The sequence below is a fragment of the Salmo salar genome, chromosome 03 (assembly GCF_965601325.2).
Source record: "Salmo salar chromosome 03, fSalSal1, whole genome shotgun sequence".
In the NCBI taxonomy this organism is placed as follows: Eukaryota; Metazoa; Chordata; class Actinopteri; order Salmoniformes; family Salmonidae; genus Salmo; species Salmo salar.
In genome coordinates this window covers 10,506,628-10,531,998 of record NC_138293.1, presented here as the reverse complement: position 1 = coordinate 10,531,998, position 25,371 = coordinate 10,506,628, and the positions used below count along the sequence as shown (strand labels likewise).

At 44.1% G+C, this 25,371-nt stretch overlaps 1 protein-coding gene across 1 annotated transcript in view; it reads right to left on the bottom strand.

Annotated features, from left to right (window-relative positions):
- LOC106598107 (metabotropic glycine receptor) overlaps positions 1-25,371 on the bottom strand; it is a 114,020-nt gene that overhangs the window by 44,792 nt on the left and 43,857 nt on the right. Inside the window, exons 3-5 of the mRNA XM_014189180.3 lie at positions 20,762-20,864; positions 6,269-6,480; positions 5,642-5,710 (exon numbers count right to left, since the gene is read on the bottom strand). Coding sequence (XP_014044655.1) covers positions 5,642-5,710; positions 6,269-6,480; positions 20,762-20,864 — 384 coding nt within the window. The remainder of the gene's footprint in view (positions 1-5,641; positions 5,711-6,268; positions 6,481-20,761; positions 20,865-25,371) is intronic.

The window sequence follows — 25,371 nt, the reverse complement described above, 5'->3', positions numbered from 1 at the left end:
CTACCTCATGGCTTAGTTTTTGCTCTGACATGCACTGTCAACTGTGGGACCTTATATAGACAGGTGTGTGCCTTTCCAAATAATGGAATATAATAATAAATATCAATTGAATTTACCACAGGTGGACTCCAATCAGGTTGTAGAAACATCTCAAGGATGATCAATGTAAACAGGATGCATCTGAGCTAAATTTTGAGTCTCATAGCAAAGGGTCTGAATACTTATGCAAAAAGTATTTCTGTTTTTTATTTTAAATACATTTGCAAAAATGTCTAAAAACCTGTTTTCGCTTCGTCATTATGGGGTATTGTGTGTAGATTGCTGAGGATGTTTTTGTATTTAATGCATTTTAGAAAAAGGCTATAACATAAAACAGAAAATCTAGAAAAAGTCAAGGGGTCTGAATACTTTCCAAAGGCACTGTATATCAACAAATTGTCGAGGGCACTAGAACAGTCTGCAGCACCCGGCCTCACCCTACTAGAATCTGAAGTCAAATGTCTACTGTTTGCTTATGATCTGGTGCTTCTGTCCCCAACCAAGGAGGACCTACAGCAGCACCTAGATCTTCTGCCCAGATTCTGCCAGACCTCGGCCCTGACAGTAAGTCTCAGTAAGACAAAAATAATGGTGTTCCAAAAAAGGTCCAGTTGCCAGGACCACAAAATACAAATTCCATCTAGACACCGTTGCCCAAGAGCACACAAAAAACTATACATACCTCGGACTAAACATCAGCGCCACAGGTAACTTGCACACATCTGTGAACGATCTGAGAGACAAGGCAAGAAGGGCCTTCTTTGCCAACAAAAGGCATACCAAGTAGGATCTGTCTAAAATTACTTGAATCAGTTATAGAACCCATTGCCCTTTATGGTTGTGAGGTCTGGGGTCCCCTCACCAACCAAGAATTCACAAAATGGGACAAACACCAAATTGAGACTCTGCATGCAAAAATATTCTCTGTGTACAACGTAAAACACCAATAATGCATGCAGAGCAGAATTAGGCCGATACCCGCTTATTTTCAAAATCCAGAAAAGAGACGTTAAATTCCACAAATTCTACAACCACCTAAAAGGAAGCGATTCCCAAACCTTCCAGTCCCCTAAGAAAGCTGGTCCTGGGGCTCTGTTCACAAACACAAACAGACCCTACAGAGCCCCAGAACAGCAATACAATTAGACCCAACCAAATCATGAGAAAACCAAAAGTGAATTACTTGACACATTGGAAAGAATTAACAAAGAAACTGAGAAAACTAGAATACTATTTAGCCCTGAACAGTGGCAGAATACCTGACCACTGTGACTGACCCAACAGTAATGAAAGCTTTGACTATGTACAGACTCAGTAAGCATAACCTTACTATTGAGAAAGGCCGCCGTAGGCAGATCTGGCTCTCAAGAGAAGGCTATGTGCACACTGCCCACAAAATGAGGTGAAAACTGAGATGTACTTCCTAACCTCCTGCCAAATGTATGACCATATTAGAGACACATATTTCTCTTAGATTACACAGACCCACAAAGAATTTGAAAACAAATCCAATTTTGATAAACTCCCATATCTACTGGGTGAAATACCACAGTGTGACATCACAGCAGCAAGATGTGTGACCTGTTTCCACAAGAAAAGGGCAACCAGTGAAGAACAAACACCATTGTAAATACAACCCATATTTATGTTTATTTATTTTCCCTTTTGTACTTTAACTATTTGCACATCGTTACAACACTGTATATAGCCACCAAAATAATAATTATTTTGGAACTTCTGTGAGTGTAATGTTTACTGTTTATTTTATATTGTTAATTTAACTTTTTCTTATTATCTATTTCACTTGCTTTGGCAATGTGAACATATAATTCCCATGCCAATAAAGCCCTTTGAATTAAGTTGAATAGAGAGAGAGCAAGACAGAGAGAGAGACAGAGATACCCAGGGTGCAATGAGGACATTGGAGTGAGAAGTTCCTGGGACCTGTGGCAGAAGAGGTGAAAAGGGGAATGAGATATTTTAGGGGGGATAGTCACTCCACTTCAGTGTAGGAATAGCCAAGATAGAGCTGTCATCTTTGTGATGTTTTTCAGGGGTACAGAAACATTGAGGACTGGAGCTGGCCACCCCTGGTCTAAAAGAGTAGGCCACCGTTGGTCTTAATGAGCAAGCCACCCCTGGTCTAAAATAATTGGCCACCCCTGGTCTAAAAGAATAGGACACCCCTGGTCTAAAAGAGCTGGCCACCCCTGGTCTAAAATAATAGGCCACCCCAGGTCTAAAAGAGCTGGCCCCACCTGGTCTAAAATAGTGTTGGAACCCTGGTCTAAAAGAGCTGGCCACCCCTGTTCTAAAAGAGCTGGCCACCCCTGGTGAATATGGTATGAATATGGTATTATGAATATGGTATTCAGGTGAGGTTATCTATGAGATTATGTGTTTACTGTTGTGCGCATTCAGTTTGCCTACAAAATAGCTTTACACACATACCACAATGGAATATTAAACTTTGTGTAAAAGAGTGCTGGTCTAAAAGAGTGTTGGAACACTGGTCTAAAAGAGCTGGTCACCCCTGGTCTAAAAGTGCTGGTCACCCCTGGTCTAAAATAGCTGACCACCCTGGTCTAAAAGAACTGGCCACCCCTGGTCTAAAAGAGCTGGCCACCCCTGGTCTAAAAGAGCTGGCCACCCCTGGTCTAAAAGAGCTGGACACCCTGGTCTAAAAGAGCTGGCCACCCCTGGTCTAAAAGAGCTGGCCACCCCTGGTCTAAAAGAGCTGGCCACCCCTGGTCTAAAAGAACTGGTCACCCCTGGTCTAAAAGAGCTGGCCACCCCTGGTCTAAAAGAGCTGGTCACCCCTGGTCTAAAAGAGCTGGCCACCCCTGGTCTAAAAGAGCTGGTCACCCCTGGTCTAAAAGAGCTGGTCACCCCTGGTCTAAAAGAGCTGGCCACCCCTGGTCTAAAAGAGCTGGTCACCCCTGGTCTAAAAGAGCTGGACACCCTGGTCTAAAAGAGCTGGCCACCCCTGGTCTAAAAGAGCTGGTCACCCCTGGTCTAAAAGAGCTGGCCACCCCTGGTCTAAAAGAGCTGGCCACCCCTGGTCTAAAAGAGCTGGTCACCCCTGGTCTAAAAGAGCTGGCCACCCCTGGTCTAAAAGAGCTGGTCACCCCTGGTCTACATTTACATTCTAGTTATTTAGCAGACGCTCTTATCCAGAGGGACTTACAGTAGTGAATGCATACATTTCATAAATTTTTTTCCTGTACCGGTCCCCCATGGGAATCGAACCCACAACCCTGGTGTTGCAAACACCATGCTCTACCAACTGAGCCACAGAGGACTAAAAAAGTGTTGGAACCCTGGTCTAAAAGAACTGACCACCCTGGTCTAAAAGAGCTGGTCACCCCTGGTCTAAAAGAGCTGGTCACCCCTGGTCTAAAAGAGCTGGCCACCCCTGGTCTAAAAGAGCTGGCCACCCCTGGTCTAAAAGAGCTGGCCACCCCTGGTCTAAAAGAACTGGCCACCCCTGGTCTAAAAGAGCTGGTCACCCTGGTCTAAAATAACTGGCCACCCCTGGTCTAAAAGAGCTGGTCACCCTGGTCTAAAATAACTGGCCACCCCTGGTCTAAAAGAGCTGGCCACCCCTGGTCTAAAAGAGCTGGTCACCCCTGGTCTAAAAGAGTGTTGGAACCCTGGTCTGAAAGAGCTGGTCACCCCTGGTCTACATTTACATTTTAGCAGACGCTCTTATCCAGAGCGACTTACAGTAGTGAATGCATACATTTCATACATTTTTTTCCTGTACTGGTCCCCCATGGGAATTGAACCCACAACCCTGGCGTTGCAAACACCATGCTCTACCAACTGAGCCACACAGGACTAAAAGAGTGTTGGAACCCTGGTCTAAAAGAACTGGCCACCCCTGGTCTAAAAGAGCTGGCCAACCCTGGTCTAAAAGAGCTGGACACCCCTGGTCTAAAAGAGCTGGCCACCCCTGGTCTAAAATAGTTGGCCACCCCTGGTCTAAAAGAGCTGGACACCCCTGGTCTAAAAGAGCTGGCCACCCCTGGTCTAAAATAGTTGGCCACCCCTGGTCTAAAAGTATATATCTCAACAGTATGATGGCACCCAAACCATAGTTGATAGGCTTAGGTTTACTTACCCATTTGTGTGTAATGCACCTAAATGACATACAGTAAAAAACATGGTGAGTTCTCCCAGAGCATAACATTGTTCCCATGTAATGTTGTTATTATGTTACGTTGTCACCATGTAATGTTGTTACTATGTAATGTTGCTACTATATAACATTGTTACCATGTAATGTTGTTACTATGTAACATTGGTACCATGTACTGTTATTACTATGTAATGTTGTTACTATGTAATGTTATTATCATGTAATGGTGTTACTATGTAATGTTATTACTATGTAATGTTATTACTATGTAACATTGTTACTATGTAACGTTGGTACCATGTAATGCTGTTACCATCATGTAACATTGTTACCATGTAACATTGTTACCATGTAATGTTGTTACTATGTAACATTTCTACTATGTCATGTTGTTACTATGTAATGTTGTTACTATGTAACGTTGTTGCCATGTAATGTTGTTACTATGTAACATTGTTCCTACGTTACATTGTTACTATGTAACACTGTTACCATAGAACGATGTTACCATGTATTGTTGTTACCATGTCATGTTGTTACTATGTAATGTTGTTACTATGTGATATTGTTACTATGTCATGTTGTTACTATGTAATGTTGTTACTATGTGATATTGTTACTATGTCATGTTGTTACCATGTAATGTTATTACTATTTAATGTTGTTACTATGTAACGTTGTTCCTACGTTACATTGTTACTATGTAACATTGTTACCATGGAACGTTGTTACCATGTAATGTTGTTACTATGTAACGTTGTTACCATGTCAAGTTGTTACTATGTAATGTTTTAAGACATTGTTCCAACTCTTGACTCAGAGGAAAAGCCCAATCTACAATGACATTGTTCCAACTCTTGACTCAGAGGAAAAGCCCAATCTCTACAGTGACATTGTTCCAACTCTTGACTCAGAGGAAAAACCCAATCTACAGTGACATTGTTCCAACTCTACTCAGAGGAAAAGCCCAATCTCTACAGATCACTTTAGATCACCCAACCTCGTCCTAAATAGTCCCTCCTGAGTGGTTGATTTCTATGGCTTTGTTTTCCCTCTTTCTTTCTGTGTGTATTGATGTTGGGTGCCATTGGAGGTACTTGAAGTGAGTAAATTTGAAATCCCTGTAGCTCCATAAGAATGCCATGTAATGTTGGCTATAAGCCCCCCCCCCCCCCCCCCCCATCTGTTCCAACTCTGTGGTGCTCCAGGTTGGACTGTACCACACACTTGGAAGCATTACTCACACATACCAGCTGTGTTGTCGTCCAGAATTTCTGTGGATTGTTGATGGGTCCGTTTTTAATAAATAGCTGTGATATATCAATTTGGAAGAGTTGCCACAAGCAATTGAGGGACAGATGGATGACGGACAGAGAGGCATACAGGCAGACAGACAGACAAACACAAATGCATGCACACATGCACAGACACAGAAACACACACATGCGTCTGGAGACTTACGGGAAAGTAAAGAAGCAAGGCTCCAAACAAGATGGCCTCCAGGAGGATGAGACCAGACGCTCGGATCCTCTACGAGAGAGAGAGAGAGAGAGAGAGAGAGAGAGAGAGAGAGAGAGAGAGAGAGAACATAGCATCGATCAAACACAGAGTTATTAGGATGATATCTACACAATCATATTATCTACTGAGTGAAATTGTCAGCAATTGAAAGAATTTGACTCAATGTCACAACACGATGACTATGAATTACCAAGATGGTCTCTTAGTTGAGCTGCTCTGCTACCAATGACGTTAGTGAAAACAAGAGAGGACGGTGGGACATTTCTGGAACAAATGTAATTACTCATTATTGCCTAGAAGGTAATGTCTTTTATGTAAATATGTAAATTCACACTCCTCGGGGGACATTTCCTCTGAACTGTATTTCTGGAAGATTCTTATAGGAAACAACATGACTAGTCAGTTTCACACCACAAGTACAGACAGTTAGCTCATATTTTGGAACACAATTTACAGGTATGTTTAGCTTTAAAGGGACATTACACTCCAAAATCTGGATGTAGTTCCCCTATAATGACCTGCTTGACCCCTAACCCCTGACCCCTGCCTCTCCCAATGAGCCCTTACCTTGTTCCTGCGGAAGTGGTAGACCAGCACCATGGCCACTAAGTCCAGCAGCATACAGAGGCCCTGGAAGGAGGCTACGGAAAGCCGGAGGGCTCCGTCCTCCTGAGCCAGGCAGGGCGTGTCATCCCGGCAGTAGGGGCAGCCCTCACGGCATGGCAGACACCTACTGGACCCCTCCAAGGGGTCCTCGCCGTGAGCGTGACCACTGCTCTCTTTCCCGGGAAAGAACAGACGGAAGGAACACAGAGAAGATAGAGGATGACGTGTCGTGATATCAGTGGGGAGGCAATTACAATGTACCAAAAAATACTATTTGTCTTAATTTTGTTGTTTCTGTGTATAATTTGTACTGAGCCCAGTAAGAGTAGCTGTTGCTGAAGTAAATGGTAATAAAGACCGAAATAAACAAACTGTCAATGTAAACAGCTGGTAACAACCAGCCTTCCATTTGATCTACAGTGAAACATTCCAGCCAAGATGTTTAGAACAGCATTTTGGAAATTGGCCATGTGGCGGCAGATGGATTGGCAATTAGCAGGGTGTCAGGGTGCAAACGTTTCACAACACATTGTCATAAAACTTCAGAAAATGCCGACGTGCGGGTAGCAAAAGCTACAGTACAGGCTAGGTCCACTAGCTCTGTAGCTACTAGAAGTGTTGAATTATTGTGGTCCACTATAGGGCTGTAGCTAGATGTGTTGAGTTATTGTGGTCCACTATAGGGCTGTAGCTACTAGATGTGTTGAGTTATTGTGGTCCACTATAGGGCTGTAGCTAGATGTGTTGAGTTATTGTGGTCCACTATAGGGCTGTAGCTAGATGTGTTGAGTTATTGTGGTCCACTATAGGGCTGTAGCTACTAGATGTGTTGAGTTATTGTGGTCCACTATAGGGCTGTAGCTACTAGATGTGTTGAGTTATTGTGGTCCACTATAGGGCTGTAGCTAGATGTGTTGAGTTATTGTGGTCCACTATAGGGCTGTAGCTAGATGTGTTGAGTTATTGTGGTCCACTATAGGGCTGTAGCTACTAAATGTGTTGAGTTATTGTGGTCCACTATAGGGCTGTAGCTACTAGATGTGTTGAGTTATTGTGGTCCACTATAGGGCTGTAGCTAGATGTGTTGAGTTATTGTGGTCCACTATAGGGCTGTAGCTAGATGTGTTGAGTTATTGTGGTCCACTATAGGGCTGTAGCTAGATGTGTTGAGTTATTGTGGTCCACTATAGGGCTGTAGCTAGATGTGTTGAGTTATTGTGGTCCACTATAGGGCTGTAGCTAGATGTGTTGAGTTATTGTGGTCCACTATAGGGCTGTAGCTACTAGATGTGTTGAGTTATTGTGGTCCACTATAGGGCTGTAGCTAGATGTGTTGAGTTATTGTGGTCCACTATAGGGCTGTAGCTAGATGTGTTGAGTTATTGTGGTCCACTATAGGGCTGTAGCTAGATGTGTTGAGTTATTGTGGTCCACTATAGGGCTGTAGCTAGATGTGTTGAGTTATTGTGGTCCACTATAGGGCTGTAGCTAGATGTGTTGAGTTATTGTGGTCCACTATAGGGCTGTAGCTAGATGTGTTGAGTTATTGTGGTCCACTATAGGGCTGTAGCTAGATGTGTTGAGTTATTGTGGTCCACTATAGGGCTGTAGCTAGATGTGTTGAGTTATTGTGGTCCACTATAGGGCTGTAGCTAGATGTGTTGAGTTATTGTGGTCCACTATAGGGCTGTAGCTAGATGTGTTGAGTTATTGTGGTCCACTATAGGGCTGTAGCTAGATGTGTTGAGTTATTGTGAGCTATGTAATACTTAGTATCACAGGCACACAGATGTTATTCATCCCCTCAGTAAAAAGTGTCTAACAAGCCTGTAATTACTCCACTGGTCCCAATATGCACATACTCTATACGTCTCAAATGTTACCGTATTCCCTACACAGTACATAATTCATAGTGCACTACTGTTGACCAGAGCCCTAAAGCAGACCCTTGTGAAGTGGTCGAGCTCTGGCAGACAGCCTCATGAAGTGGTAGAGCTCTGGCAGACAGCCTCATGAAGTGGTAGAGCTCTGGCAGACAGCCTCATGAAGTGGTAGAGCTCAGGCAAACAGCCTCATGAAGTGGTAGAGCTCTGGCAGACAGCCTCATGAAGTGGTAGAGCTCTGGCAGACAGCCTCATGAAGTGGTAGAGCTCTAGCAGACAGCCTCATGAAGTGGTAGAGCTCTGGCAGACAGCCTCATGAAGTGGTAGAGCTCTAGCAGACAGCCCCATGAAGTGGTAGAGCTCTGGCAGACAGCCTCATGAAGTGGTAGAGCTCTGGCAGACAGCCTCATGAAGTGGTAGAGCTCTGGCAGACAGCCTCATGAAGTGGTAGAGCTCTGGCAGACAGCCTCATGAAGTGGTGGAGCTCTAGCAGACAGTGGGTGATGTGTCTACTCAGTAGGTTATGTGTCTTTTTAGTGGGTTATTTGTCTTCTCAGTGGGTTATGTGTCTTCTCAGTGGGTTATGTGTCTTCTCAGTGGTTTATTTGTCTTCTCAGTGGGTTATGTGTCTTTGCGCAATTTGTTGTTCTGAGTCATGTTTGAAGAAGCACCAGGGTCGTGTTGAGTGGGGCACTCTGAAGCAAAACCTGTTTACAAAACACTTTACTTAAAGCCTGTCCTAAAGGTACTATTATTTATATCTTGTTATAAGCATGTAAGATTTAAGCCTTTATAATGTCTTATAAAAGCTTAAATAAAGGTGCCGGTTCCAGGTGCGTAGGTATCAAAATGAGAATACTGGAGACCCGCACACTGTCGAAAGATAGGAAAAAATCCAAAACTCAGGCTTAAATGCAAAAACAAACATGTTTCAATTAGACATCATAGTGCAGAAAAGTTAGTAATTTAGTAATGACTAATATGAGATATAAGGGGCTCGCACATGACAAGTCTTACAACGCATTATAACTGAATCATAATACATTATACCTGCATCATAATGCATTAATCCTGCATCATAATACATTACATCTGCATCATAATGTATTATACCTGCATCATAATGTATTAATCCTGCATCATAATGCATTATACCTGCATCATAATGCATTAATCCTGCGTCATAATACATTACATATCCATCATAATGTATTATACCTGCATCATAATGCATTAATCCTGCATCATAATGCATTATACCTGCATCATAATGCATTATACCTGCATCATAATGCATTAATCCTGCATCATAATGCATTATACCTGCATCATAATGCATTATACCTGCATCATAATGCATTAATCCTGCATCATAATACATTACATCTGCATCATAATACATTACATCTGCATCATAATGCATTATACCTGCATCATAATGCATTATACCTGCATCATAATGCATTATACCTGCATCATAATGCATTATACCTGCATCATAATGCATTAATCCTGCATTACATTTACATTTAAGTCATTTAGCAGACGCTCTTATCCAGAGCGACTTACAAATTGGTGCATTCACCTTATAATATCCAGTGGAACAACCACTTTACAATAGTGCATCTAAATCTTTTAAGGGGGGGGTTAGAAGGATTACTTTATCCTATCCCAGGTATTCCTTGAAGAGGTGGGGTTTCAGGTGTCTCCGGAAGGTGGTGATTGACTCCGCTGTCCTGGCGTCGTGAGGGAGCTTGTTCCACCATTGGGGTGCCAGAGCAGCGAACAGTTTTGACTGGGCTGAGCGGGAACTGTGCTTCCTCAGAGGTAGGGAGGCGAGCAGGCCAGAGGTGGATGAACGGAGTGCCCTTGTTTGGGTGTAGGGCCTGATCAGAGCCTGAAGGTACGGAGGTGCTGTTCCCCTCACAGCTCCGTAGGCAAGCACCATGGTCTTGTAGCGGATGCGAGCTTCGACTGGAAGCCAGTGGAGAGAGCGGAGGAGCGGGGTGACGTGAGAGAACTTGGGAAGGTTGAACACCAGACGGGCTGCGGCGTTCTGGATGAGTTGTAGGGGTTTAATGGCACAGGCAGGGAGCCCAGCCAACAGCGAGTTGCAATAATCCAGACGGGAGATGACAAGTGCCTGGATTAGGACCTGCGCCGCTTCCTGTGTGAGGCAGGGTCGTACTCTGCGAATGTTGTAGAGCATGAACCTACAGGATCGGGTCACCGCCTTGATGTTGGTGGAGAACGACAGGGTGTTGTCCAGGGTCACGCCAAGGCTCTTAGCACTCTGGGAGGAGGACACAAGGGAGTTGTCAACCGTGATGGCGAGATCATGGAACGGGCAGTCCTTCCCCGGGAGGAAGAGCAGCTCCGTCTTGCCGAGGTTCAGCTTGAGGTGGTGATCCGTCATCCACACTGATATGTCTGCCAGACATGCAGAGATGCGATTCGCCACCTGGTTGTCAGAAGGGGGAAAGGAGAAGATTAATTGTGTGTCATCTGCATAGCAATGATATGAGAGACCATGTGAGGATATGACAGAGCCAAGTGACTTGGTGTATAGCGAGAATAGGAGTGGGCCAAGAACAGAGCCCTGGGGGACACCAGTGGTGAGAGCACGTGGTGCGGAGACAGATTCTCGCCACGCCACCTGGTAGGAGCGACCTGTCAGGTAGGACGCAATCCAAGCGTGGGCGGCGCCGGAGATGCCCAGCTCGGAGAGGGTGGAGAGGAGGATCTGATGGTTCACGGTATCAAAGGCAGCAGATAGGTCTAGAAGGATGAGAGCAGAGGAGAGAGAGTTAGCTTTAGCAGTGCGGAGAGCCTCCGTGACACAGAGAAGAGCAGTCTCAGTTGAATGCCCAGTCTTGAAACCTGACTGATTAGGATCAAGAAGGTCATTCTGAGAGAGATAGCAAGAGAGCTGGCCAAGGACGGCGCGTTCAAGAGTTTTGGAGAGAAAGGAAAGAAGGGATACTGGTCTGTAGTTGTTGACATCGGAGGGATCGAGTGTAGGTTTTTTCAGAAGGGGTGCAACTCTCGCTCTCTTGAAGACGGAAGGGACGTAGCCAGCGGTCAAGGATGAGTTGATGAGCGAGGTGAGGTAGGGGAGAAGGTCTCCGGAAATGGTCTGGAGAAGAGAGGAGGGGATAGGGTCAAGTGGGCAGGTTGTTGGGCGGCCGGCCGTCACAAGACGCGAGATTTCATCTGGAGAGAGAGGGGAGAAAGAGGTCAAAGCACAGGGTAGGGCAGTGTGAGCAGGACCAGCAGTGTCGTTTGACTTAGCAAACGAGGATCGGATGTCGTCAACCTTCTTTTCAAAATGGTTGACGAAGTCATCCGCAGAGAGGGAGGAGGGGGGGAGGAGGGGGAGGAGGATTCAGGAGGGAGGAGAAGGTAGCAAAGAGCTTCCTAGGGTTAGAGGCAGATGCTTGGAGTTTAGAGTGGTAGAAAGTGGCTTTAGCAGCAGAGACAGAAGAGGAAAATGTAGAGAGGAGGGAGTGAAAGGATGCCAGGTCCGCAGGGAGGCGAGTTTTCCTCCATTTCCGCTCGGCTGCCCGGAGCCCTGTTCTGTGAGCTCGCAGTGAGTCATCGAGCCACGGAGCAGGAGGGGAGGACCGAGCCGGCCTGGAGGATAGGGGACAGAGGAAATCAAAGGATGCAGAGAGGGAGGAGAGGAGGGTTGAGGAGGCAGAATCAGGAGATAGGTTGGAGAAGGTTTGAGCAGAGGGAAGAGATGATAGGATGGAAGAGGAGAGAGTAGCGGGAGAGAGAGAGCGAAGGTTGGGACGGCGCAATACCATCCGAGTAGGGGCAGAGTGAGAAGTGTTGGATGAGAGCGAGAGGGAAAAGGATACAAGGTAGTGGTCGGAGACTTGGAGGGGAGTTGCAATGAGATTAGTGGAAGAACAGCATCTAGTAAAGATGAGGTCAAGCGTATTGCCTGCCTTGTGAGTAGGGGGGGAAGGTGAGAGGGTGAGGTCGAAAGAGGAGAGGAGTGGAAAGAAGGAGGCAGAGAGGAATGAGTCGAAGGTAGACGTGGGGAGGTTAAAGTCACCCAGAACTGTGAGAGGTGAGCCATCCTCAGGAAAGGAACTTATCAAGGCGTCAAGCTCATTGATGAACTCTCCAAGGGAACCTGGAGGGCGATAAATGATAAGGATGTTAAGCTTGAAAGGGCTGGTAACTGTGACAGCATGGAATTCAAATGAGGAGATAGACAGATGGGTCAGGGGAGAAAGAGAGAATGTCCACTTGGGAGAGATGAGGATTCCAGTGCCACCACCCCGCTGGCTCGATGCTCTAGGGGTATGCGAGAACACGTAGTCAGACGAGGAGAGAGCAGTAGGAGTAGCAGTGTTATCTGTGGTAATCCATGTTTCCGTCAGCGCCAGGAAGTCTAGGGACTGGAGGGTAGCATAGGCTGAGATGAACTCAGCCTTGTTGGCCGCAGACCGGCAGTTCCAGAGGCTGCCGGAGACCTGGAACTCCACGTGGATCGTGCGCGCTGGGACCACCAGGTTAGAGTGGCAGCGGCCACGCGGTGTGGAGCGTTTGTATGGCCTGTGCAGAGGAGAGAGAACAGGGATAGACAGACACATAGTAGACAAGCTACAGAAGAGGCTACGCTAATGCAAAGGAGATTGGAATGACAAGTGGACTACACGTCTCGAATGTCCTGGAAGTTAAGCTTACGTTGCAAAAATCTTATTGACTAAAATGATACAGTACTGCTGGCTGGTGGAGTAGGCTAGCTAGCAGTGGCTGCGTTGTTGACTTTGAACGTGTAGCTGGCTAGGTAACCTCGGTAGTTTCAGTACTACACCTTGTCATGATACAAAGCAACTTTGTAGCTAGCTAGCTAACATAACACTAATCAAGACGTTCCTTGTAGTGTATTTAGTTTCAACAATGCTGCTCGTCGGTAATAGTTGGCTGGGTTAGGAAAAATGGCGTCGCGGGGGACGGAAATAGCTGGCTAGCTAACCTCGATGGCTGGCTAGCTAACAATTATCAAGCTATGACAAAGACAACTAAGTAGCTACATCTGCATCATAATACATTACATCTGCATCATAATGTATTATACCTGCATCATAATGTATTAATCCTGCATCATAATGTATTATACCTGCATCATAATGCCTTAATCCTGCATCATAATACATTACATCTGCATCATAATGTATTATACCTGCATCATAATGCCTTAATCCTGCATTATAATGCATTATACCTGCATCATAATGCATTATACCTGCATCATAATGTATTAATCCTGCATCATAATGTATTAATCCTGCATCATAATGCATTAATCCTGCATCATAATAAATGGCGGCGGAAGAAATGGCAGCAGTTTTACAGGCGTCCAACAAATTCTGCTATTTTGTGGGGGTTTTTTCACGTTATTAGTAACTTATTTTGTACATAATGTTTCTGCAACCGTATCTTACGGCAAAAAAAGTCGGACTTGACTAAGATTTTTTTCTTCAACAAGCAGGACGCACCCAAACACCCGATAAGGCCAACATCCCAGTTATTTGCAAGAGGAAGAGACGCAGGTACAGAGGACACAGAGTGGGGTGCCTCGTAAGGATCCGCAGAAGGCGAGTGGGAAAGCTGCCGTTACCGTCAATATTACTCTCCAATGTGCAATCATTGGACAATAAATTACACGAGGTACAATCACGAATATCCCACCAACGGGACATCAGAAACTGTAACATCTTATGTTTCACGGAATCGTGGCGGAATGACGACGTGGATATTCAGCTAGTGGGATATACGCTGCACCGGCAAGATATAACAGCACACTCCGGTAAGACGAGGGGGGGGGGGCTGTCTGTGCTTATTTGTAAACAACAGCTGGAGCACGAAATCTAAGGAAGTCTCTAGATTTTCCTCGCCTGAAGTAGAGTATCTTGTGATAAAATACAGACTACACTATTTGCCTAGAGAGTTTTCAGCTATACTTTTCGTGGCTGTTTGTTTACCACCACAGACGGATGCTGGCACTAAGACCGCACTCAGTCAGCTGTATAAAGAAATAAGCAAACAGGAAACCACTCAGCCAGAGGCAGCCCCAGAGGCGGCGCTCCTAGTGGCCGGAGACTTTAATGCAGGGAAACTTAAATCAGGTCTACCTAATTTCTATCAACATGTTAAATGTACAACCAGAAGGAAAAAAATTCTAGATCACCTGTATTCCACACACAGAGACGCGTATAAAGCTCTCCCTCGCCCTCCATTTGGTAAATCCGACCACAATTCTATCCTCTTGAGTCCTGCTTACAAGCAAAAGTTAAAGCAGGAAGCACCAGTGACTCGGTCCAAAAAAAAGTGACTCAGTCAAAAAAAAAGTGGTCAGATGAAGCAGATGCTAAACTACAGGACTGTTTTGCTATCACAAACTGGAACATGTTCCGGGATTCTTCCGATGGCATTGAGGAGTACAGCACATCAGTCACTGGCTTTATCAATAAGTGCATCGAGGACGTCGTCCCCACAGTTACTGTACGTACATACCCCAACCAGAAGCCATGGATTACAGGCAACATTTGCACTGAGCTAAAGGGTAGAGCTGCCGCTTTCAAGGTGCGGGACTCTAACCCGGAAGCTTATAAGAAATCCTGCTATGCCCTCCGACGAACCATCAAACAGGCAAAGTATCAATACAGGGCTAAGATTGAATCATACTACACTGGCTCCGACGCTCGTCTTATGTGGCAGGGCTTGCAAACTATTACAGACTACAAAGGAAAGCACAGCCGCAAGCTGCTCAGTGACACGAGCGTACCAGATGAGCTAAATCACTTCTATGCTCACTTCGAGACAAGCAACACTGAGGCATGCATGAGAGCATCAGCTGTTCCGGACGACTGTGTGATCACGCTCTCCATAGCCAACGTGAGTAAGACCTTTAAACAGGTCAACATTCACAAGGCTGCGGGAACAGACGGATTACCAGGACGTGTGCTCCGGGCATGTGCTGACCAACTGGCAGGTGTCTTCACTGACATTTTCAACATGTCCCTGATTGAGCCTGTTGTACATGTGACTTACATTTCCCTCACCAACTTTAAACATAAGCTATCTGAGCAGCTAACCGATCGCTGCAGCTGTACATAGTCCATCTGTAATAGCCCACCCAATCGACCTACCTCATCCCCATATTGTTTTTATTTACTTTGCTGCTCTTTTGCACACCAGTATCACTACTTACACACCATCATCTGCTCATCATCATCTGCTCATCTATCACTCCAGTGTTATTCTGCTAAATTGTAATTACCTTGCTACTATGGCCTATTAATTTCCTTACCTCCTCATGCCATTTGCACACACTGTATATAGACTTTCTTTTTTTCTATTTTGTTATTGACTGTATGCTTGTTTATTCCATGTGTAACTCTGTGTTGTTGTTTCTGTCGCACTGCTTTGCTTTATCTTGGCCAGGTCGCAGTTGTAAATGAGAACTTGTTCTCAACAAGCTTACCTGGTTAAATAAAGGTGAAAAAAAGAAAAGAATTCGGTACACGTGACAAATTAACTTTGATTTGATAAACTTTGATTTGATAATACATTATACCTGCATGATAATGCATTATACCGGCATCATAATGCATCATACCTGCAGGCTTAAACAATTTGTTCCCTGTCTTTAACAACACCAAATGACGTGGACTCAGTGCTCTCCATTCCCCTAAGAATAAACCCTACAGGTGAATGACGTGGACTCAGTGTTCTCCACTCCCCTAAGAATAAACCCTACAGGTGAATGACGTGGACTCAGTGTTCTCCACTCCCCTAAGAATAAACCCGACAGGTGAATGACGTGGACTCAGTGTTCTCCACTCCCCTAAGAATAAACCCGACAGGTGAATGACGTGGACTCAGTGCTCTCCACTCCCCTAAGAATAAACCCTACAGGTGAATGACGTGGACTCAGTGCTCTCCACTCCCCTAAGAATAAACCCTACAGGTGAATGACGTGGACTCAGTGCTCTCCACTCCCCTAAGAATAAACCCTACAGGTGAATGACGTGGACTCAGTGTTCTCCACTCCCCTAGGAATAAACCCTACAGGTGAATGACCTGGACTCAGTGTTCTCCACTCCCCTAGGAATAAACCCGACAGGTGAATGACGTGGACTCAGTGTTCTCCACTCCCCTAGGAATAAACCCTACAGGTGAATGACCTGGACTCAGTGTTCTCCACTCCCCTAGGAATAAACCCGACAGGTGAAAGCTTAATGTACACAGCACAATGAGCGAACAAACCACAAAACACTCAGTCACGGTAAAACAGTGTTTGGATTTAGTGAAGTAAAGTGCTGCAGAGTATTTGCAAACAAACACACATAAATCCCCGAAGGCATAGCGTCTGTTAAGAACACAGTGAACCAGAGCAGACTGAGAAGACAATGCAGTCACAGGAGGTTGGTGGCACCTTAATTGGGGAGGACGGGCTTGTGGTAATGGCTGGAGCGGAATCAGTGGAATGGTACCAAATACATCGTTATACCCTGATGAAGACAGTTTGTCTGTCCAAACAGACAAACTGTTATTAAATTATTACATCTGAGCTCCTAAAGTGTGTGGCTCTCCTTTTCTTTTTCAGGTGTTCTACTCCACTAGCCAGCACCTCTCCTAAATAGGTGTTCTACTCCACTAGCCAGCACCTCTCCTAACCAGGTGTTCTACTCCACTAGCCAGCACCTCTCCTAAATAGGTGTTCTGCTCCACTAGCCAGCACCTCTCCTAACCAGGTGTTCTACTCCCCTAGCCAGCAAGGTGTGCATTTGCAGTTCTGCCCATACATTTTCTATAGGACTGAGGTCAGGGCTTTGTGATATCCACTCCAATACCTTGATTTTGTTGCTCTTAAGCCATTTTGCCACAACTTTGGAAGTATGCTTGGGGTCATTGTCCATTTGGAAGACCCATGAGATATTGCTTCAATATATCCACATAATTTTCCTTCCTCATAATGCTATCTATTTTGTGAAGTGCACCAGTCCCTCCTGCAGCAAAGCACCCCCACAACATGATGCTGCCACCCCTGTGCTTCACGGTTGGGATGGTATTCTTTGGCTAGCAAGCCTCACCCTTTTCCCTCCAAACATAATGATGGTCATTATGGCCAAACAGTTTCATCAGACCAGAGGACATTTCTCCAAAAAGTACGATCTTTGTCCCCATGTGCAGTTGCAAACCGTAGTCTGGCTTTTTTATGGAGGTTTTGGAGCAGTGGCTTCTTCCTTGCGGAGCGACCTTTCAGGTTATGTCAATATAGGACTCGTTTTACTGTGGATATAGATACTTTTGTACCTGTTTCCTCCAGCATCTTCACAAGGTCCTTTGCTGTTGTTCTGGGTTTGATTTGCACTTTTCGCACCAAAGTACGTTCATCTCTAGGAGACAGAATGCATCTCCTTCCTGAGCGGTATGACGGCAGCGTGGTCCCCTGGTGTTTATACTTGCGTACTATTGTTTGTACAGATGAACGTGGTACATTCAGGCGTTTGGAAATTGCTCCCAAGGATGAACCAGACTTGTGGAGGTCTACAATTGTTTTTATGAGGTCTTGGCTGATTTCTTTAGATTTTCCCATGATGTCAAGCAAAGAGGCACTACGTTTGAAAGTAGGCCTTGAAATACATTCACAGGTACACCTCCAATTGACTCAAATGATGTCAATTAGCCTATCAGAAGCTTCTAAAGCCATGACATCATTTTCTGGAATTTTCCAAGCTGTTTAAAGGCACAGTCAACTTAGTGTATGTAAACTTCTGACCCACTGGAATTGGGATACAGTGAATTATAAGTGAAATAATATGTCTGTAAACAATTGTTGGAAAAATTACTTGTGTCATGCACAAAGTCCTAACCGACTTGCCAAAACTATAGTTTGTTAACAAGAAATTTGTGGAGTGGTTGAAAAATGAGTTTTAATGACTCCAACCTAAGTGAAATGTAAAATTCCGACTTCAACTGTAGATAAAGTACTGTACATGGTTTTCCACAGCTTTGCCAATTTCATAAATAAATGGTGAACAAAACAGGCCCTAAAATGGAGCCTTGTGGAACTCCTTTTGCGATGTCCGAGAAACTGGACATTTGACCGTCCACATATACACACAAAGTTCTGTAAGAGTTTATTAACCAATTAATGGATGGACACCCTCTCATGAGGAAAATAATCAATGACTAATCAAATAAATATGAAAGGAAATTCATTGACTTTTTATCAGCATCTAATTTCATAGAGTTTGCCATGACTCGGAAGATGTGACCCTCTTAGCACCTGTTTTTACTTAATGCTTTATATCTTTATTGCTTTGTTTGTTGCTAGGAAACAACAATAAATTAAATCGGGTTGTGAGGAATAACAGTGGCAGGTCAATTCAGAAGTGGAAATGAGTATCGCTCCTACAATCCAATCTAAGCCAAGGAGAAGCATTTGAATATTTTTTAATGATGTGGTTGTGGGCTTTTGAAGATTACTTTCTCTCCTCGATGCTACCTTCAAGCCTCCCATTGCATTCCAATAAGACAGTGGAAACACCAGGGGTGGCATCAAAAAAGACGTTACGAAAAGGACTGTATACACACTAATAACTTCCTCCTCATGCCCTGGTGCTAACCTAAGCCTGTGCTGTGTATTCATCCAAGGTAATTGTACAGAGGTATCGAAAATAAAAACTCCTTTCATGTTATACGCACTTATCAAAACTATATGAAAACATTACCCATGATGCCAAACCAATATCAATGAAAACAGATGCCCCTTGATGTTCAGCTCAAACACAGGACAGGCATGGCCAATATGGCCAATAAATGTAAAATATACTGTGTCCGTAAAATGTATAAGCTGGAAGTAGAAGCCTAACTGTTGTTGTTCCTTAGTTTACTCCAATTACGGGAAAATAATAAAGGAAAATACGTTTAAAAATATATATGTTATATACAGTACCAGTCAAAAGTTTGGACACACCTATTCATTCAAGGGTTTTTCTTTATTTTTACTATTTTCTACATTGTAGAATAATAGTGAAGACATCAAAACTATGAAACAACGCATATAGAATCATGTAGTAACCAAAATAGTTTTAAACAAATAAAAATATATTTTAGATTTTAGATTCCTCAAAGTAGCCACCCTTTGCCTTGATGACTGCTTTGCACACTTGGCATTCTATCAACCAGCTTAACCTGGAATGCTTGGTACCAACAGTCTTGAAGGAGTCCCCACATATGCTGAGAACATGTTAAGCAAATTTTCCTTCACTCTGCGGTCCAACTCATTCCAAACCATCTAAACTGGGTTGAGGTCGGGTGATTGTGGAGGCCAGGTCATCTGATGAAGCACTTCATCACTCTCCTTCTTGGTAAAATAGCCCTTACACAGCCTGGAGGTGTGTTGGGTCATTGTCCTGTTGAAAAACAAATGTTGGTCCCACTAAAACAGATAGGATGGCGTATCGCTGCAGAATGCTGTGGTAGCCATACTGGTTAAGTGTGCCTTGAATTCTAAATAAATCACTGACAGTGTTACCAGCAAAGCACACCCACGCCATCACACCTCCTCCATGTTTCATGTTGGGAACCACACATGCGGAGATCATCCGTTCACTTACTCTGCATCTCACAAAGGCGGTTGGAACCAAAAATCTCAAATTCGGACTCATCAGACCAAAGGACAGATTTCCACCGGTCTAATGTCCATTGCTTGTGTTTCTTGGCCCAAGCAAGACTCTTAGTATTATTGGTGTCCTTTAGTAGTGGTTTCTCTGCAGCAATTCAACCATGTGTCTGTTACTTGAACTCTGTGATGCAATTTCTGAGGCTGGTAACTCTAATGAACTTATCCTCTGCAGCAGAGCTAACTCTGGGTCTTCCTTTCCTGTGGTGGTCCTCATGAGAGCCAATTTCATCATAGCGCTTGATGTTTTTTGCGACTGCACTTGAATAAACTTTCAAAGTTCTTGAAATGTTCTGTATTGACTGACCTTCACACCTTAAAGTAATGATGGACTGTTGTTTCTCTTTGCATATTTGAGCTGTTCTTGGCATAATATGGACTTGGTCTTTTACCAAATAGAGCTATCTTCTGTATACCACCCCTACCTTTTCACAACAACTGATTGGCTCAAACGCACTAAGAAGGAAAGAAATTCCACAAATTAACTTTCAACAAGGCACACCTGTTAATTGAAATGCATTCCAGGTGACTACCTCATGTGTTATTTCGTAGTTATGAAGTCTTCACTATTATTCTACAATGTAGAAAATATTAAAAATGAAGAAAAAAACCCTGGAATGAGTAGGTGAGTCCAAACTTTTGACTGATACTATATATATATATATATTTTTTTTTAAATAGATGGGGGATTGGAAATGATGTAGACAATTACATTGATGGAAGCCAATCTATCTTCAATATTTAAGCTGATCTACCCCTTAATTAAAAAAAATATATATATATATAAAAAAAGTGATTGAAATCAGAGGGGAGGAGAAAGATGCCACTTGTTGCTGGGCAGGGAAACAGCAAACCTACTTGTAAAGCCGTTGAGTGCCACTCTGCTAGGATGGTAGAAGCCTCTCCGGCATTGGCACTTGTAGTTGTCTAGCACGAATCCATGTCCGACAATGGGATTGCACTAGGGAAAGATGAGAGAGAGAGAGAAAGAAAGAGAGCATTTATCTAAAAGGCATGTAAACAGGATAGAGGGAATAATGGAGGGAAGGTGACTCAGCCTTCTATTTGTGTTTCTTGAAACTCACAAAAAAACATGCTATGTGTTTTTCTAAAACGAAGTGAAATACCCTGTGGCGCTGTAATGTGAAATTCTTTCAAAAACGGAAATATTTGGGTTGGTTATGTAAGGTTTGAACATGTTTCAACAACAGAACAGTCTTTTCTTCTCCTATTCTGCTCTGTGCTCTTTGAAAAGGCACTCTCACTTCCTATTCAAATCTCTACTCAACTGACAGGTCGTTAGTAACAGCCCTGGAATTCAGTTATTGCACATTTACCTTTCTCATCTATACGTTAACGTTGACGTTGTGTTGTCATAATGAAAGACAAACACTACAGCGGATCTCGACACTAATCATGACAACACAGAGTATCAGGTTAAACTTAAAGGTAACTCAGTGATATGACGTAGATGCAGAAAGTAAATAGCATAGTGGGTCAATTTCCATAACCACTAAGAGCGGTGACGGGCGAGGCTCAACTTCTCCTCTGTTTTGACCCCGAATCCGTGCACATGTACAGATACTGTGTGTGACATTGTGAAATTGTTGCATCTCGCTCATCTCAATATCTCCGGTGCTGCTCGTGGCAACGTCATTTTGCTGAGCCTACCTTTAAAGCATCCTGACAAAATGTCTCTACAACACTGTCACATGACACACTGCATCTGACATAGAATTCCATTCAGTTTAATCCACTTTCCCTAAACTGAGAACTGGCAGATTTCTTTAAATTATAAAAAAATGTCAGCCTCATCGCTGCAACTCCCCAACGGGCGAAGGTCAAGTCATGAGTCCTCCAAAATATGGCCCCCCAAACCGCGCTTCTTAACAACCGCCCGCTTAACCCAGAAGCCAGCCGCATCAATGTTATCGGGGGAAACACCGTTCACCAGACGGCCTGCAGGTACCCGGTCCGCCACAAGGAGTCGCTAGAGTGTGATGAGCCAAGTAAAGTCCCTCCCGGCCAAACCCTCCTCTTACCCGGACAACGCTGGGCCAATTGTGTGCCACACTATGGGATTCCCGATCACGGCCGGTTGTGATACAGCCCAGGATTGAACCCGGGTCTGTAGTAACACCTCTAGCACTGTGATGCAGTGCCTTAGACCGCTGCGCCACTCGGGAGGCCCTGGCAGTATGATTCTATGAGAAAGCCAGACTGCACCTTATTCCACTCACTATGGGAAAACAATGGCCATACTATATCCATAGAGGCAATTTTAAAAAAAAATCTTATTTTCATTTATATCTTATTTTATTTTATCTGCATGCCTCTTTTGTTGAATTAGTCTTGTTATTAGTATGTTATATATTTCCAATGTTACTTATTTGATGACTATGTCACTTTTGTCACCATTGCACTGTGTGAGAAGCTTGCAAGTACATGACCATAACATTGGATTTTACTGGATTTGATTTGTGGTCCCCAGTGGATCCACGTGACCAGGACTGGCCCTCATTATCTGATATATTACACACATAATCATTTACAGTCCTTTTGCACAAATCTTTCTCAAATGGCATCCAATATATCTTATATAATACAAATAAATAAACATATTAATATAAGTGACAATAGCAAGTAGGCATGCGCTGGCTTGACGCTGGAAAAAGTGTTTTGTCTCTGCCTGGCAGCTGTAGTGTCGCCGGTCAGGAGAAGGTTAGGTGAAGGGTGGGTGGGCTGTTTGAGGAAAATGGCACGTGAACGGCAGGAGCATGGCTACTGCTTGACAAAGCGGCCTGTCGCGGGCACACCGTGAATGAGGCTGATGAGCAAAAAAGCTGTTGCACGGTGCTCAACCACTCTGGAGGGACGCCGGCCTCCTGAGTGCTCATTGCTAACTGGGTTAACGCCAGATTTGTTTAATATCAAAGAGGTACTACCAAAAGCGATGTAAACAATATTCCAGTATGTCATTTTCCCAAGTAAATTATAGCCCTTGATTTCTGCATCACACATAATATAAATATTCAGACACTGGGAGCGATTTGTCTAAATTAACTCCTCTTAACCCTGTTAAAGACGTCCTGCAGCAATTTTTGTTACTTTTGCTGTTGAAAAGCGATATCCCAAGTATAAATATAGTAAAGTACACACATTAAAGGCAACAAAAAAAGAAACGTTTTGAGCAAAATAGAGTTATATATAGAGTAGGGCATTCAAGGAGTTGGTCTGATTGTCAGATGTGATGTCATCAGCCTCCTCATTGCTTGAGGAACAATAAAGGCGCAATAGAGAACAAAAGAGGAGGACGTGATGTCATGAGGATACCTGGGACACCTATTGAGATGTGCCTTTTGTTAAGTACATCAAGTGTTCAATGAGGTGAAAAGGAGACTGGAGTGCCACTTTAAATAAGTATTTTCTTCTAACTAGCGGATCCCGAGCAAACGCCCCAATAACAACCATGAGAACAGCGTCGGGGGAAATAACACACTTTTGCCAAGTTGCAGGAATCTAATTAATATCTAAATTAAGAATTAAGACCTTGTTTGCAGAATTTAAATTCACTGCATAACTTCAGCTTGGAGACAGAGTGATGGCTGGCTACAAGCACATGGACCATCTGGATCAACTGGGAGAATACACTTCCTTGAACATGAACCATCTGGATCGACTGGGAGAAAACACTACCTTAAACATGAACCATCTGGATCGACTGGGAGAAAATACTTCCTTAAACATGAACCATCTGAATCAACTGGGAGAAGACACTTCCTTAAACATGAACCCTCTGGATCGAAATGGTAAAACACTTCCTTAAACATGTGCAGTTTGGAGCTCTGTCCCCAATAGATTTGCAGTGAATTTGACATGAATGCTCATGAATAGTGGATTATACTGTGTGATTGCATGATGTAGGCTTTGAGACATTGGTGATGTAGAGGGACCGGGGTATGTCTTGAAGGAAGGGAAATAAAACCTACACTGTACATGTTACTTTGAATTTAGATCCATTGTTTTTGAGCCTAGAGAACTCTCCTTCACCCCTAGGCTTTTTCTACTGGTGAAAACAAACAGATAAAACGTTAAACTCTACTGTGTTTCGGGGGAAAATATAATGAATGTTTAATCACCAATGTTTTGAGGAAGCAGTCTGAGATATCCCGACAACTTGATCTGATCATCACTTTGTTTCTTACATTCTCTGAAAAATATATTTATTGGGATAACAGTTCACACCTGTATTTGCTGCATATTGGTGTCAGAAAAAAAAGGAACAGTTGAATTGAAAAGGGCACGGATTTGTATTGAAACCTAAGGGAAACTAGTTCAGGGCCAAGCTGCTACTCCGATTAGAGCAGGTGGCAGAACTGGTCTCCCAAGAGGTTCCGAGAGTCATACTCCACAAAATTACAACATCTGCAGAGAGCGCACGAAGACGGCATGTTGATATCCTCTACCACCCAGCAGGGAAGTGTGGGTAAATAAACCCACCAGCTTTATTATGTACTTATTTTGTTCTCATGACTCCAGGCTGGAGTTAAATGGTGCCAGCCTTACATTAGCTCTGAAGGGAAAAGTCATTAAGATAACACCCACCAAGGAACATCAAGCGCATGGAGGACGGAAAATTATTCTTATTGTGGGATTATCGAAGTCTATGGAATAATTGTTGCATTTATATCAACCTGAAAGAACTGTTTGTGTTGATATGGGCTCAGTGACGTGAGGTATTTTTTTTTCAGGGTGCATCTAGACAACATGTGAATCTCTCTTGCCATCTGCAGTGTGTTCAAATGATTGATGTGGGACCTGGTTGTATCGTGTGTGTCATACATGGGACTTTAAACGTGTGCCTCCAGGCTCTAAACAGTGAATAATTTAACTTAGCGCATCTGGTGCAGGGAACCGCCTAGGAGCATTTTCACGTGCCTCTCCATGCATCAACAATCAGGGACGTCTTTCATACACTCTACTAAATGGTGCCAGGCACTACACTCTATTCCAGGCTGGTGTTAAAGGGTGCCAGGCACTACACTCTGCTCCAGGCTGGTGTTAAAGGGTGCCAGGCACTACACTCTGCTCCAGGCTGGAGTTAAAGGGTGCCAGGCACTACACTCTGCTCCAGGCTGGTGTTAAAAGGTGCCAGGCACTACACTCTGCTCCAGGCTGGTGTTAAAAGGTTCCAGGCACTACACTCTGCTCCAGGCTGGTGTTAAAGGGTGCCAGGCACTACACTCTGCTCCAGGCTGGTGTTAAAGGGTGCCAGGCACTACACTCTGCTCCAGGCTGGTGTTAAAAGGTTCCAGGCACTACACTCTGCTCCAGGCTGGTGTTAAAGGGTGCCAGGCACTACACTCTGCTCCAGGCTGGTGTTAAAGGGTGCCAGGCACTACACTCTGCTCCAGGCTGGTGTTAAAAGGTTCCAGGCACTACACTCTGCTCCAGGCTGGTGTTAAAGG